At 33.8% G+C, this 17,004-nt stretch overlaps 1 protein-coding gene across 1 annotated transcript; it reads right to left on the bottom strand.

The window, feature by feature from the left end:
* Window positions 1–142: 142 nt before the first annotated feature.
* LOC124924625 (prostaglandin E synthase 2-like) lies at window positions 143–8,302 on the bottom strand. The gene is made up of 6 exons (XM_047464640.1): window positions 7,848–8,302; window positions 7,270–7,404; window positions 7,051–7,138; window positions 3,216–3,310; window positions 1,439–1,606; window positions 143–625 (listed from the first exon to the last, which is right to left on the bottom strand). Exons 1-6 carry the CDS (start codon window positions 8,206–8,208, stop codon window positions 465–467), a joined length of 1,008 nt encoding a protein of 335 aa, XP_047320596.1. The 5' UTR covers window positions 8,209–8,302; the 3' UTR covers window positions 143–464.
* Between the last annotated feature and the right edge of the window lie 8,702 nt (window positions 8,303–17,004).

The raw sequence follows: 17,004 nt of genomic DNA, 5'->3' as shown, positions 1-17,004 counted from the left end.
CAGTTCTAAAGGTTTAATTCCTACTAAAAAAAATCTGACAATCCGGAATTAAATTCTGGTCACATAAAAAAAATACACAAAATGATGACCCTTCCACACACTAGCAAAGTTAGATAGCCAAAACATTATTTACAACAGGAAATATTAAACCATAACTTAAACTCTATAATGAGTAGTTCATCATTCAAATGTCAAAAAATAAAATGCTACAGAACTAACAATTCCTCAAAGAGGAAGGTGAATATAATGATTAAAGTCAATGATATGCATGAAGTAGTCAATAATGATTAATTTTAATAAAAATGTAATGCAACAGGTTAGCCAGTCACAGTAAGCCTCTTATTAAATATATATGTAACAAATATTGGTGCATTCCCAAAAATAAGTAAAAAAAAATGTATGTATAGCAAAAATAACTGAATTCAACTCAACCAAGAGCAAAGCCACAAAAAAAAAATTCAGTTTCAAGTATTGGTCCTAGTTGATTCTCCAACCGCCTTTTCCATTCTCGAGTACCAATTGTCAATACGAGTATTAGCCACCATGTCCTTACCTGATCTCAGATAACGAATGGGTCGCAAAACTCCATATACTGCTAGATCCGCTAAGTTAGGTTTTGAACCTCCTGTTATATATATAGGGTAGTTGGGTTTGTTAGTAAATTTAGTAGTACTATGAATAGTGACAACTGACAAGCTTTATTTGTAATAGATTCTTCTCTTACAGTTACAGATGTCTTAAAAATAGTTCTATCTTCTTGAACCTAATTTATCATTACCTCGTAAAAATTGTATAAGAGCGTCAATTCTGACCATTTTCTTTCTCATTTCATATTCTCTTTATCAATTCCAATTCAAATCTTTATTAATTATGTTTTATCATTTATGGGTACACATCAGTCACATTATGCTTGTGTAACAGTTTTAATTTGTTACATAATATACTAAAACTTTTAAAATTATCAAATGCAATTTCACATGGTGGATTGGTGGTTGAAAAATACCTTTTGCATAAGTAATGGAAGTTCAGGATTTACTACATGTTTGTCAAAACATCATTCAGTGAAGATCGAACCTAAAAGAGATGCAAAATTCTTCATAATTCTTTATATATGTGCGTTCATATTTGATGATGTTTCTTAAACCTATTTGGAAATTGGTATGTCCTAATCAGGATTACCTTAGAAAATCTCCAAATTAAAAATAGAAAGTAATTTTTTTCATTAGGTACAAATTTATATTTTGTGATCAAGATCCAGATTTAGTGTAATTTTTTGCATTATAGAGTGTTTTGTACTTCATTTAGTATAAAGATTTTTGGATCATGATCAAAATCATAAAATGTTATAACAAAAATTTCATTTTACTACAGTCAGCAACTGTTTGTTTACTCTAAGATGGTAAAAAATTATACTATAATGGAGTAGAAGAAGACTGACCAAGAAAGTCTCGGCCATCCAAAGCATCAACCCAAGTTTCTGCAGCTTCATACAAGGCAGCACGCTCATCCGTAATGTTATACTTTTTCTTCAGATTCTTAGATACAAAGTACATAGCTGCAGCTCCAGCATATTTTACTGTAATTTTTTCAGTGAAGCTGAAATTACCTGCAAGTAAAACCAAATAAAACAAAAAAAATGGATATAACGCGTCTTCGAGAACAGATGAAGTATGTAAGCAACAAATCTATCCCCAATCGTAAGGAGTAATAATTCAAGTTATGCTCATCGAGATAGGACATGTAAGCAAAAACTAGCTATTCCTCTGATTGAAAAGGGATTAATTAATTACAATGATACAAAACAAAGAACATAGGATATAAATTTATTTTGCTTGATGAGAACTTGCATGCAATACTAGTTGTGAATCTTCAGCTTGTGTAGGACTCATGTTGCTTATTGTGCTTTTCAAAATGGCTTAAATTACTTTTCGCCGTTAGTTATGGGTTAACTATTTAAGTTGTCAAATTATCTCTACACAATTTTTGTATTTCTTTAATCTCAATAAAATATTTTTTTCTTTCTAAAATGCATATCAAGACATTAATGGAGTTAACCCAAAGAATGGTGATGGAAAGAAACTAGAGCCATTAAACGAGTATGTTGAGGAAGCAAAAAGTTATTATTTACAAGAATATATATTATAGAGAATAGAGCCTTTAAAAAAACATATAAGATTTATATTATGTCGGTTAAATTTAATGAGAATATTAAGGAAATTGGTCAAATGACTATGTACATTTTGGCAATTAGAATATTACACAAAACTTGAAAGTATTTGGAGTGCACAGAGCTAAATTTTATTGGAATTATGCCTAATAGTTAGGTTTATCTTTGTAAAAGGACAATAGCTTAAAATTGCAGAGCCCAATCATTCTGAAATTTGTATCTAGACTCAAACTTGAAAGAATTGGTAACAGATCATGATCCAAATGAAAATAAATACTTTCAATTTTAACTATAGAAAATTTACAACCAGACTGTGATTCCAAATAGGCTCATATTATCAAACCAATTGAATGCCAGAATTCCAAGAAGCCGCCAGGTTATGGTGATGATTGGAAAGGGAAAAAAGAGTTCATCAGATGATGGCTGGAGGACATAAGAGAGTTCCTTGTACTTGAAAGGAAATTTTCAATTTGAGTAAACACAAGGGCATTTTTTATACCCAATGTTCTTTTTTAAAATCATAAATATCCAAGTGTGGAAATTGTTCATAAATTATCAAGGCTAACCGCTAACTTCCAAAAGATTTTAATCAACAAAAAATCATCATGAACAATTTGGGAATTTTCCAAAATATGAACATAATAGCATTGACAATTATGGGAAACTGAAGATAGAATGACGTCATATAGCAGCAATATACAGTTAAGCTGATATATGCTCTAAGTTCAAGTCTGTAAATGGATGATCCTGAAGAGTTGCATAGATAAACTAATTTTACTAGTACCTGAATGTTCTATATGACAGTCAGAGGATAACAAATAACCAAAAATATATATGATCAAATAATCTCATAGTTGAAAGAAGACATCTAATAAACACAACAGTCAAGAACCCATAAGTGAGAAAATTAAATGATCAAAATGTGTTAAATTAGGTCATGACTTTGGGTCATGCTAGCATCCTAAATTCAAAAAAGAAGAGTATAATTACTATATTAGGAGAATAATAGCCTACAAGATTAACTCTGACATGTACTAGAGATACTTACCGTTGCTAGTGATATAATCAAAAGACTCTAAAGCCTCAGATGTACTGCGATATATATTTGGTGAAAGAACATGCACTAGATGACTATCCACCCACCTGTAGAAAAACCAGGAAGAAAGATAAGGCTGTTGAAAAACAAATTATAATGATATACCATATATCCTTGTAACAAAGAAACAGTGTTTGCGGCCATAAAAATAATGCAAGTAATTAATGGAATGGCAGAGATACTTCTAGGTACTTAGTAGACATAACATTGATCAAGACGAAGCCAAGAGAGTGAGAAACGGAAACTTAGAGTGGGAAACAAAAGTGATGATACTGTTAAAGCCTAACTTCATTGTGTAATACACATTCGAGCAATACAACAAAATCTTCTTTATCTCTAGAAGCTTCGTCTCCATATGCTTTTACCTATTTCTTTTCAATGGGTAGAAATCAAAATTTGGGATCTCTATAAAGTAAATCTAAAATTGAAAAGAAAACAAGTGAAAATAACTATATGAAAAACAAATTAACTAGACCATTGAAGCCTTCTTCCATCAATGGATGCGTCGACCATTGGCTCAGGTAGCGGAAGAAAGTCATGGGGCTACTAAGAACAGAACCATTTTTATTTATTTATTTTTTTGAATGAAGGAGAGCTAGCATGACACCCCCACAGCCATGACTCACCGCTTAAACTCAAAGCGCACTAAGAACAGAACCATTGCTAACATGAAGGAATTTAGTCAAGCAAAATATTTTGTTGTGTTGCTTTTAGTAGATACTTTTATGAACATAGTGTGACCAATCTCAATTTGGACATGACCATGTTTTGTAAATTTGTCAAACCATGCACCAAGAGACTCAATGAGGCTTTCACTAGTGAAGTTGCACACTTTGTGGTTTGGGAATATTGTGTCCAGTCTAGGACGGATCTTGGTGTAGAATTCTTCTTCCAAATCTCATTTTTATATCAAATTGGTGCAAAAGTAGGTCTGTATTTGCACATAGAGAGAACATGATTATGATAGTATTCAGTTTTTCTGGAAAAAATGTTTCTTCATAGTCAAGGTCATAAGACTAAGAGTTTTCCTAAGAAGCGTGCTTTTAGTCTTTGAACTACACCAATCGCCTTATGTTTTACATTAAAGACCATTTGCACCAAATTGTTTCCTTTACCTATGTGTGAATGTTTCATTTTTCTACAATGCATTTATCTCATTATCAACCGTTGTTTTCCACTTAGAATATTTGACAGCTTTGACATTGTTTGGGATATTTCATCAGGACACATGTTCGTAGATTAAGACTCAGTCGTAAGAGACAGTCAAAAATTGGATGCAGAGTACACGATTTTGCTGGTAGTCTCAAAGATATTGGAACATCCTGACTCACAAGGAAAGAGTGTCGTTGCTGTTGGGACGAGTCAAGGTCTGTAAGGATTCGATGGTTGGTGTAGGTATTGATCCCAGCATCACCTTTTGCCATGTTTTTTCTCTTCTCACTTTAGGTAAGGCTTTGTTAACGTTCAGTAAGGCTTTGATCCCGAATCGACAACACGCATGGTGGAGCAAGGTCGAACAAAATTCAGGTAGTTCGAACATGAACTTGTATGTTCACCATTGAGGTTAGCATCCTTCGCACACTCCCGATTTTTTTCTTACAGGCATCGAATTGTTGCTAGTTTTTGGTGAGACATTGAATCGTGAAGCAATGACTACACCTCAACAACTCGTAAATATTCTCTAAGATGGAGTATCCCAATTGACATAAGTGATAATATGGAGCAAGAAGTTTCAGAGTCAAGACATTACCATGTGGTTTTTTCAACATTCCACTTAACGGAAATTTGAATCATCTATGGGAGTCGATAAAAGCTGAAACAGTTATTACGTCGTAAATTTGGATCATTGACGATCCATGACAAAAGAAAAAAGATGTGCAACAAGAATAATGGGAGTCGATCGCGGAACAGTGTCAACAAATAGCAGACTTGTTAAAATCATGGAGGATCACTTATGAATTGAAAGACAGTAAAATAATGTTGATGATGAAATAAGAAGGCAAAAATGGGAGATCGATCAACAAAAATGGAAATTGAAGTTCGATGAGTTATTAGAGGCAGACGAGCAACAAGAAATTGACGATCAACAAGACATGTAGAGGATGTGGAACAAGCGGCACCTCATTGACGATCGACGCATTTGGCTTCGACAAAGACGAAATTCATTTTGACGACAGGTGTTCTAAAGTAGAATACGAGCCTCTTCTCGGTGACTTTTCTTATAAATACGAAGTTAAGACTCCGCAAATTCATGAGACGAAATGTGACGATCTCGATTTTTGGGTAGAAATTTGTTGTAATTCAATTTTAAAGGTTATTCATTTGCATACTCCAAAAGTGATCATAGACAACAAGATGTTACTCACTGTTGATGGTCAGAAGGAAGGTCTTTGATATTTATGATTGTGATGTTGACAGATGATGCTTTTTGGGAGCAATTAAATTTGAAATCTTGGCCATCGACCCTATGTTTCGATTATGTCTTGGTTCAAGGCCAAAAATGGAATTCTTTTTGTGGTTTGAAGAACCACCTGATAATGGAAGTTGTCTACAAAAATTTTTTTGTCATAAGTTTACTTCCTATGGTTTAAGGAATCACCCGATAGCCTAAGGAAGCAATTCTAGCGATTCATATGGTTCGAAGAGAAAACGGATGCTTTGGAGTTTCAGCTGAACTTTGTTTAACGTCGTTCAAGGACGGACGAATTTAAGGGGTATATAGTGTTACGAGGGGAAAGGGCTAGGGTTTAGGATTGAATAGCAGTTAGTAGGGCATTAGCCCTAACCCTTTTTTCCCGCAACACACGAGCACACTTTAAGTTTACAACATGTGGCAGAGATGGCTCTTCTGTTTCGAAACGAGTCCTATTAAGTTTTTACCTATCTAACTAATTACGAAACTCCACCAATCAGGAATGATCCCAATTTGAACAATTGAATGTTGAAACCCGTATAGTGAAGTCGTAACTTTTGATCGTCGTTTGTTGATGAACATACTCGTCAAACTTGTTGTTTCTTATAAAAGAAAATTTCATTTCTTGAATTGTATATTAAATGAGTGATTATAACTTCTATTTTATACAAGAATGTAACCTAAGTTACCTAACTAATCTGAGAAGATTGTTACTTTAAAGGAGCACAATAATAATATGAGCATTATTTACATCATATTAGAAACAAATAAAAATACTAAGAAATATAATTTCATGATTTGTATTTGTTTGTATTTGTATATATTATGGTAGTTATCTTATTTCAATCTCATGAATCACAGTTTTGCTAGGGATTTTATTTTAGAGAGGTTGCATTTCCAACCGCACAGCATATATAAGAGAGGATACATGTCCATTTCCTTAAATCAAAATAAAATTATGGACATATTCTCAATCAGACTAGTGATATTATAAATTGATACATTTAAACCTCCTTTTTTTGGGTGTGGAGATGGTTAAATAGTAAATCTCTCTCAGGCGTAGGTGTGATATGACAAAGGAGCAATCACATCCTTCTTTTAGTTGCCAATTGTGTCAGAAACTCATGCCACATTACTAAAGCAATATCTTTTTGTGTCAGAAAATCAGAGCAACAAAATTCAGTAATATATCCTATTCAAATGCCAGGAGGATTGATACATCCTCATATATTTATTTTGGTTCAGGTCTTATGCATACTATATTTACCCTTTTTAGCTGAATTATCTAAAACATTGATGTCTAGGGTCACATGACGAATCAACTTTCAGTCATTAATTTAAAAAACAACAAAGTTGCCAAGAAATTTGAAGTACCTGCGCCATTTGATCTCTTCATCATCCTCGGGTATGGAACCAACTGATTTCTTGGGATGAATTTTGTCGGATAACTTATCAATAATATCTGATAAATACCACAAATTGGCAAAGAAGAAATAATTAGGTAGGTATAATACTATGATAAACCACTTCCTTAGAACATAAGTTTTTATTCAAACAAGAAACTTGAGAAATGTGTATGTTCAATAAGCAGACCTGAGGAATCAACCAGATTTTGACCGTCCACCACCAATATTGGCACCTTCTTGTACTCAGACCATTTAATTTCTTTCTTACTAATTGGGTTGACCTCCACTACTTTGTATGGTATGTCATAGTAGTCCAAAAAGGCTGAGATAAGACATAACCAGTTTCTATAACTATTTTTAGAAGATGAAAACACAAGAACATGAGAAGACATTACATATTAGAAAGGCATAAACAATAAGAAAATTAGACCACTCTACTTCATGGAGGGACATAAAAAATATAACAACAGATATAAATAGAACCCATGTTGAATCTGAATTCCTAGAGAAACAATATTTGAATCAGAGTCCTTAACTTTACAGGTATCATTAATTTCCAATAAGAGATTAGGACTTCAACTATCAATACGAAAAGAATAGCAATAATGGTTTTAATAATAAGAAAGAAGACATTCCCAACTTGAAACAGCAAGAAAAGGTTTGACATTTGGAATTTCCACACAACCTTCCCATATCAAATTCATTGAACTAGTCATAATATGGGTCCAAAATTGACCATCTTCCAAAGAAGAGATGAAAACTAACCTTTGACTTTGTTACAGAAAGGGCAAGCTTCATATTGATAAAGAACAACATCCTTGGGAGCAAACTCAGGTGAGAGAGGCTCTTTGGCGTGAGCCTCCTGAAATAATGAAGCTGCTCCAGCGGTTGTAACAACAGCACCGGCGAGGGTAAGGGATGCAATGCTAGCCGTGGAGCCAAATTTCGAATTGAAAATAGAAGAAATCCAACGGCGCCCAGTAGAGGAGGCGCCGAGTTGGGCGGAACTATTATACTCCGCAGCCTGAAATAAGGTGTATTGAAAGCCGAGAACTGATCGAGCATCGTGAGAAGTTAGAAAAGTCCGGCGGAGTGTTGAGGAGGTGAAAGTAGAAACCCTTTTCATGGCGAAAACTATGAGAGATCAATGGAGTTGTGTAGATCTTTCCGTTCTCTCTCTTTGAAGCATGAATTTCAGCTGGTATATGGCGTGGAAGAATATGGTTAGAGGATGTAAGGAGGGTTTCGGGCCGTAAATCCTTATTTTGGTTTGGCCATTCATAAATTAATTAAATTAAATTAAATGAAAACAAAAAAAATATATATATATATATTATAACTAAAATAATAATATATGTGTATTTATAAAGGGCGTTGGTTTCAAATAAAGGAATAAAATTGGGTATAATAGATAGAAATAGAGTGTTTGGTTAAGTGTTTTAATCATTCTTATATTCTTATTGATAATGTTTTGATATATAAGAGAAAATTTATAAATATAATTTTGTTAGCCTTATAATTAATATTTTAATTTTTATTATTAAATTAAAAAAATAAAATATTATTATTTTTAAAACATAATTGTTTAAAATATATAAAATATTTAAGTGATATAATTTAATAAAATATAAATATCTAATATTTTTTCATATTAATTATATTTTTTCAAAATAAAAATAAAAATACTTATAATAAAAAAATGTTAAATATTTTAAATTTTAAAAAATTATAAATAAATAATTATCTATTAAAATAAATAATATAAAAAAAAGTCTTTCAAATATTATATATTAATAGTATATAAATACATTTAAATTAAATATAATATTTTATTTAATAATATATTATAACATGGTATAATATTTGTAATAATAATTTTTATTAAAATATTTCATATTTAACTTTTTTTTAATATTTTTTATATAAAATTGTTATTTTATTTTTAGTTTTATATTTTTATATTTTAATTAATTTGTTTAATTTTATTATTAATATATAATATTTAAAATTAATTATATTATTTATTAGTTATTCATAATATTTTATTTATTTTATCAAAATTAAATATACAGATTTTGTAATTGTTATAAAAAAAATTTGTTATAACAGTTTTTTATATATATTAAATTATCTAATTTATTAATTTTATTTTATAAAAAATAAATTAAAAAATATAAAATTATTAATAATTTAATTTAAATAATTATAAAAAAAAATACTTATTCATTTATTTTTCAAATAAACCCTAAAAAACACATGTAATTTAATATATAATCATTTTCTTAACTAGAATATAAGGGTGTCAATTTGATTGAAGTTCGGGTTGACAAATTAACGGGTTGAACGAGTAATGTTTATTTGTAATTGATCTGATTTAGTTAACTCAATTCGAACTATGTAATTAACCCGATGTAATTAATTTATATCTTTATTTCAAATTAAAATGATATTAACACAAAACAAAAATTAAGTTATATCACAAATTTGTTTAAAAAAAATCTAAAAGAAAAAAAGTGAGTGAGTAAGAAAGGAAAACACAAAACTCAAAAAAATAAAATTATAAACAGGTTGGCGGGTTTTACTTTAAATCATTTCAGATCGACCTAATTTTGACCTATTTATTAATCATGTTAAACGAGTCGACTTAATTTTGACCTGAATCAAAAAATATATATAAATATAACCCCGGGAAGTCCCTTTCGTCCCCGTAGCCTAGCACGTGTTTGGATGACATGCGTAAATACTAAGGGGGACCCGGGGTGGCTTGAGGTTCAATGGTTTCAACCTTGATTTGCATATCAAGCATCTTTTAAATATAAAATTTTATTTTAAAAGATTTTAATATTACTTGACAACTTAAAATTAATTAGGTAAAAATAATTAATTTTTATTCAAATTTTAATAATTCGGGGATTTGTTAAAATCAAATGACGCTTTGATTTGAAATCTGATTTAAATTAATTAAACATAATTAATTTAAAATTAAATTATTTATTTGAAGACAGAGTCGCCAATTGATTTTGGAAAAAATAATAAAATAGTGTACGTGTACAAACGAACTTTATATCAGAGTTTCGTTTTTTAGTTCGAAGTTTGGTGATACTCAGAAAAGACTTTCATGCTTCATCATCCCTACCCCGCCCGAAGACGGTCTCTACTTATAAAGTTGGCTTTTGAAAATTGATTGTATCACGTTTATAGTTTTAACCAATTATTCTTTCGGGCCTAGTAATGCTTTTAGGTTTAGCGTTATTTAAAATATTGAAACATCAATATTTAAATGTTGATACCGGTTGTGGATGATAACTATGGTGGAAATATCAGAAAAAAATTTGTCATTTTTAAAGGCATTGGGATTTAGAAATAAACACCAAATAAGCCCTTGTTGAAATATTTTTGTAGAAATATCAAAAAATTATTTAAAATACATTTTCTAATTTTTCGGGATTTTTAGAAAATAATTTGTAGTCTCAAAATTACAAAAATAATTTTTTATTTTGAAAAGTGGAACCAAATAGGCCTTAAGACCGGAGTCTTAAGGCTTGGGTCCAATTTTATCTATCGGGGTCTAAAGACCCTCGGTCTAGACTTGGGAGCTCTCAGTCTGAGTATCGGAGTCTCTCGATCAAGGTGCTAAGGACTCTCGGTCCTTAGCTAATCTTGGTTTAGGTGTAAAAACTTACTAGTCCTATACTAGTATGGGGCTAGGTTTGTCGGTCGAGATGTATAAACCTCTCGGTCCGGGGCTAGCTCAGGGCTAAGTTCCTCGGTCCTTGGTCTTGGGAGTCTCGGTCCCGGGTCTGGGATTCTCAGTCCCAGGTTTAAACCTCTCGGTCCTAAGTACTGGGTTTCTCGGTCCTAGGTTTGGGTTTCTCGGTCGTGGGTCATGGGAGTCTCGACCCAAGTTAGACTTCTCGATCTTAGGTCCGAATTATATCGGTCCTAGGTGAGATTCCTCGATCGGATTTCTCGGTCATGGCTCAAGAACATCAGTCATAGGTCTTAGTCCTAACTCAAGACATCGGTCTTATGTCCTAGTTTATTTTTATCGGTCCTTGGTATTGGTCCGGACCAATGATCATTGGTTAGATCTCTCGATCTTAGGCTCACATGCGCCGGTCCTCAAGAACACGAGGATTCAATTTTTAACATTCATTTTTTTAGCTCTGATTCTTTGATCCAAGAGCTTGAGTAGCTTCACAAAGTTTTAGAAATATGTTGATCATCATCTCAAGATATCAATCGACCTAGATGGTGATCAATTTGTTCAAAACAGTTTTTGATCAAAAATTAAATTTTTGATTTTTTAAGTATGTTTTGAATTGAAATGAGTTATCCAATAGCTTTCTTATAACATATACTTGATTGGTACCAAAACAAGAACATTGACTGTTCGTTTTACCAATTCAAGAAATCAAAATTTTTATTTTATTTTAAAATTTTTGATTTTGATCAAACATGATCCAAATAGTTGTCCAACATCATTATAATCATGTTGAAAAGCTTTCTAGGCTGTAATTCGATCGAATTAACCCAAGAACAACAAATTTTTTTTTTATTTTTTTTTAAAATTCAAATTTTGGTTTTTATTATTTAGTTCGATTGATCGGTTATATCCTATCCAGATAGTTTATAAATCATTTAGGGATGAATTCTCTGATAAGCAAGTTTTATGAAAAATTTAAATTATAATCTAAATTTCTCATTTATATTGCAACTTTGATTTTAGGTTTTGGAGTTGAAGAGTTAAAACTTAGAATGATGAGTTGAAGTTGGAACTAATTGTAATTGTTCTTTTAATTTATTTTATTATAATTCCACACAAATTATAATTCATTTTTTTAAATTTAAGAATAACTCAATATTATTGAATATTATAATTTATCAAACATGTACAAAATAACTAGCATAAATTAAAATAAAAAAGGACCCAGATGTCAAAAAGCCTGTTTTCAAGGACATAACTTGCGAGAAATCAATCAATGGAAGTGGTCTGATTTGGTTGAAGAAATAGAACCTGTAAGGAAGTGGAAAGTCCCTTTCGCTTGCGTTGAAGGATAGCTGCCTAACACTCTATTTTGGTAGGTAGCTCCTGCTCTGGTCTCGAGCGGGAGCTCTGGCTTAGTCATACTAGGCAGCCCTATCCGATCCGACCTTGTCCTTTCTTTGCAAAAATAAAGAGAGAAGTTTCAAATCAGACATTTAAGAATAAGCCCAATACCAAAAGAAAAGCGAGAAGTTGGCAAAGAAGAACCGTCTCCTAAGAAACTACTAAAGAAGTATGGCAAGGAGCTTTTAAGCTAAGCTACTTTCGCGTTGTTACAGAAGGAGTTGTTTCGGTTGAATAAGTAACTTTCACAAATGTGAATGATTGTCTTGTCTAAGGCTGACCGTACCTAGTGTTTAGTTAGTCGTTTACCTTTGCTTTGAAAAGTAGAAGCAGCTCATTCTAAATAACCAAATCAGGTTACTTTCATTCCCGAAGACTAGGCAGCAAGTGCTAAAAGGACTGAAGGGGAGGACTCATACCAGGTGCGTAAATATAAAGTTGGATTGCCTTCCAAAGGCCTCTTAAAATGTAGTTGAACATCCTCATTAGGTTCGACTACTATGATTGATGCCCCACCTCAACTTCATGAGGAAGGCCTCATTGTTCACAGATATCTCCTGGAGAGCTACTTAATGTCTTGTTTGAGACTGGCTGGAGAGCTACTTAATGTCTTGTTTGAGACTGGCTGACTTCTATCTAACAACAATTCTGCCTTCTGGTGGGGAGGTTATCGGAAGCAAGGAAGAGCTCACGATTTCCTGATGGTATATTCAATCCAGTCAACACTGCTCTCATTCGCCAATAGGGTAGTCTGTTATAGTTCTTGTCTTAGTTGTGAAAGAAGAGGGAACTCTTCCATTAGGAACTGTAAGCCGTTCTGTTCTTCCATCTTTTGTAAGTCTCGTTCTGTCGGCTTGTACCCCAGACCGAATGTGTATGTTTGTCTCGGAAGGATGATCGGATTTACTATCCAACTCTTTCCCCGTTCCAAGCCAGCGTAGGGGAAGTAATTCATCTTGTTCATCATTTTCAGGACAGGCTCATGTCGGCACACGTAAGTGGCAAAAACCGCTTCTTCTTCCTCAGCATCTTCCCGAGGTGCGACCGTTATACTGTCAATTGAAAATCCGGTGATTTCGACTTCCCTTTCAGCTTCTAAGGTCGAGGCTTCGGCATCCAACGGATGAACGTCTCCATGTACAGTGATAACGGCCCCTTCATATACTTGATTGAGCTTCTGATGCAGGGTTGAAGGAACGGCCTTCGTCTTGTGCAGCCAAGGTCTTCCCAGGATGAGGTTGGTAGACGGTTGAATGTCGATGACGTGAAATTCTATGTCGAACACAATTCCCGCCAGTTTAACCGGTATGTGCAGAGTACCAAGGATCTCCCTTCGAGCACTATCATATCCCCTTACACATTGCTCGGTGGGTGTTAACTGGCTCAAATCTATCCCGATCTTCGAGGCCGTTCTCTGTGGGCAGATGTTCAACATTGTCTATCAGCACTAGAGGTACATACTAGACGTAAATTTCAACTGTAATGTACAGAGCTCGGGCGTGGCTTGGCCCGGATTCTGGTAGATCTTTGTCACTGAAGCTGATTCGGGTATTCTCTCCATGTTCCTATTAGATTCACCAGCTGATCTGGGGTGGTGTTTGCCGGCACATCGAATTTATGAAATTCTTTGAGTAGAGCTTGCCGGTGTTCCAAGGACAACATCAACAACCCCCATATGGACAGATTGGCCTTAGTTTTTTTTAGCTGGTTCAACATGGCTTCGGCCCCGGTTGGTCGCTTCTCCTCCTCCTTGGCTATCTCCCTTTCCAAGTGAATCCCAGCCTGAGGAAAAGCTTCTGTATGGTATGGCCAACATGTGCTTTCGGTACTTGTCTTGGAGGTTCTTTACGATCAGTTGTACCTGGTCTTCTTCGGACGGTCGGTTTAGCATCTTGGTGGCTTTCAACTCGGTGAATGTCTCATCTGGTTTCTGCTTCGTCATTTCAAGCTCATGGAGGGTGATGTCGATTAGTGAATTAAAGCTGAATTGCTTTATTCATTCTTCAGCGATGTCCTCAATCGTTTTGAGCTTGTTCGTGTCGACGTGATGGTACCACAGCAATGCCGACTTGGTCAAATACCGCGGAAACAACTGGACCAGTCTATCTTCCCCAAGCTGATATGGGGCGTCAGTGTTGATGAACATCCTCATGTGGAGAACGGGATCTCCTGTTCCGTCAAACTTGTCCATTTCGGGAAGCTTAAACTTCATGGAAAGGGAAGCCTTGGCTGCGTTATTCAAATCCATTCTCCAATCATTCCTCCCAATCCCACGTTTGTAAGCTGACTCTAGCTTCTCCAAGCGCTCCTTTACTTTAGTTCATTGTCGGGTTCATTTTTGGCAGGGGCTTGGTCAGGAAAAGGGAACGGAGCCTGTGCCGGGGGAGGAGGATGAGCTGGCGGGACATAGCCAGGATGGACAGGAGGTGGAGGGTAGTTTGGGTGTCGTGGCGACGGAGGTTGGTGGGACCCATATACGAATTGGTTCTCGTCGGGATGGGGAAAGGGGTCCTCTGGATAGTAAGGGTCAGGATGGGCATGAACCGATGTTTTGGGTGCTGCGGCTACCGCCGCTGGGAGGCGCTCTATGAGTGTGGTCAAGGCGTTCATGATCAAATTGGAACTCAAGAAATGTTGAAGCGAAGAGGGATCGTTATTGCAAGGCAATGCGTACTATGCCGGAGAGAAGAAAAATTGAGATGAAGATTACAAAAGAGAGAAGGAAAACTGAATACATGCAATCACACCTTCATATATATATATATATATATATATATATATATATATATATATATATATATATATATATATATATATATATATATATATAATTAAGTTAGTGTTAGTATACCAGTTAAACTAGTAGAAAAATAGCTTAACCGAAAATTAAGTTGAAGAAACCGGTTAATCGGAACCGATAAAACTAATTAATAAGAATCGATAAGCTACTAGTTCGGTTTTCGGTTTTTTTAATAGCCCTACTTATTGTGGATTGTTCATGTGCAAAGTATTATCCTTCAAATAAATTATAATAGAGTGGACCGACATCTAAAGAACAATTACCTGAACTAATATTAATTTATTGAGTTTCGAACCAAAGGGTTGTAATATGTTCATCATCGTTGTAGGTGATATGATCTGAGTCATCTATTTCATCGCATTTAAATTCAACCGTATCTACCATCGCATCACTTAAATTATATATTGCATTTGATAAATTGTAAAATGCATAAAATCACAACAACAAAATTTAAAAATCTAATATAATAAGTTTATTCGAATTCTCAAATTTTATGATAAGTTATTTATAAACAAATTTAACACTATATTAAATTATTTAAATTGACAATACACTTAAAAAAACAAAAAATTATTAACTCAAAAGCAGTGACTATTAAGTCACTGCTAAGGGTAAGAAAACCGATCAAACCGTCCAAATAAAAAACCGAATGTCCAAACCGAGTTTAGATCGATTCTAGTTTGACTGAATCGAGATGTACAGTCGGTTAAACCGTCCAAATAAGAAACCGAATGTCCAAACCGAGTTTAGATCGATTCTAGTTTGACTGAATCGAGATGTACGGTCGATTAATCGGTTTGCCGATCCAACGTTACCAAACCAATTATACTCATTTTTATAGAGGTAGTTTTGTTCAGTATATTAATATATTTTTTAATGATAAAAAAAGTTTAGTCCAAAGGCTTGTTGCAAGCCTGCAAATGCTCTCTTCTCTGCCCTTTTCACTAATTCACTCAATTTCTTTTAGTTTCATACCCAAAAAACTTTCATTCTTCTTCGACATTACACTACTATCTTAGCTTCTACTCGAATCTTAACTCTCATACTCAAAGCCTTAAAAAAAGTATTTTGATTGATTATCAAATTGACTCTCAGCTCTCAGAAAATTCAAAAATCGAAAGAAGACATCTTCAGATTTCATACTTTAGTTCAACGACTTTTACAAACAACTAATTGAGAGGGCAGATTGATGGAGAGAACACAAAAGAAGAGAAGAACTAATTTCCAAACAACCGTCATCAAACTTTCGGAGCTGAAATTTTGTGAGGAGATAATTAACCTCTACACTTCATTTTATGTTACAAAAGTTTCAAAAACTACACAATTATTGGAGGACTTATTGTATGTGACATCAATGGACTTAATCACATCCAATATCTAATAAAATTCACCATAAATGGTGAATTGTTACTAGATTTTAACTAGAATCCTGGATGGGGGCAAAATAACTGTCTTACAAAATGTCCCTTTTCTAAGAGGCTCGGAGAGGCCTCTGATTTAGTAGAACTTATGCAACTTCAGCCCTTAAATCAGCAACCAATACAACAACCAACTGAGATGTGTGTGGACCAGCTGGTTGTGGTACCCTTTGCTTCTATGAATGTCTACTAAGTAGAGGAAAGTCATTATCTAAATTAGGGACCAAATGTGTCAAATTGAGTTGTTGGAGAAAACCCAAACCCATTCAAACTATCAAAGTACTCTCATCATGTAAATCATTATTAGTAGCACTAGAACCTGGTGACCCTCTATTAGATCCCATAGAGCTAGACTTAAAATTTCTCTTTTTCTCACCCATATGAAGTTAATGATTTCTCCCTATAGTAATCAAAGAAAGGAATTAACCCCAAGACAGAAGATCAAGAGCTTGGCTTAAGAACACAACTCCTCTCGAGGAGAAATTACAGAAATTATGTAAGGCAGAGGAAAGTATGGGAAAATGATGGAAATTAGGCTTATAATATTTGTAACCAAAATACAATAACTAACCTAATTATCTATTAGACGCCTAT

This window comes from Impatiens glandulifera, chromosome 1 (assembly GCF_907164915.1).
Source record: "Impatiens glandulifera chromosome 1, dImpGla2.1, whole genome shotgun sequence".
Classification (NCBI taxonomy): domain Eukaryota; kingdom Viridiplantae; phylum Streptophyta; class Magnoliopsida; order Ericales; family Balsaminaceae; genus Impatiens; species Impatiens glandulifera.
Note: the sequence above shows the minus strand (reverse complement) of the source record. Positions and strands in the feature narration are given on the sequence as shown.

Excerpts from the sequence above, each read along its gene's own strand:
- LOC124924625 (XM_047464640.1), bottom strand. The coding sequence starts at position 8,208 with ATGAAAAGGGTTTCTACTTTCACCTCCTCAACACTCCGCCGGACTTTT. Across the intron at positions 7,405-7,847 it reads TTTCTGTAACAAAGTCAAAG|CCTTTTTGGACTACTATGAC; the intron begins GTTAGTTTTCAT and ends GTCTTATCTCAG. Across the intron at positions 7,139-7,269 it reads AAATCTGGTTGATTCCTCAG|ATATTATTGATAAGTTATCC; the intron begins GTCTGCTTATTG and ends GGTATTTATCAG.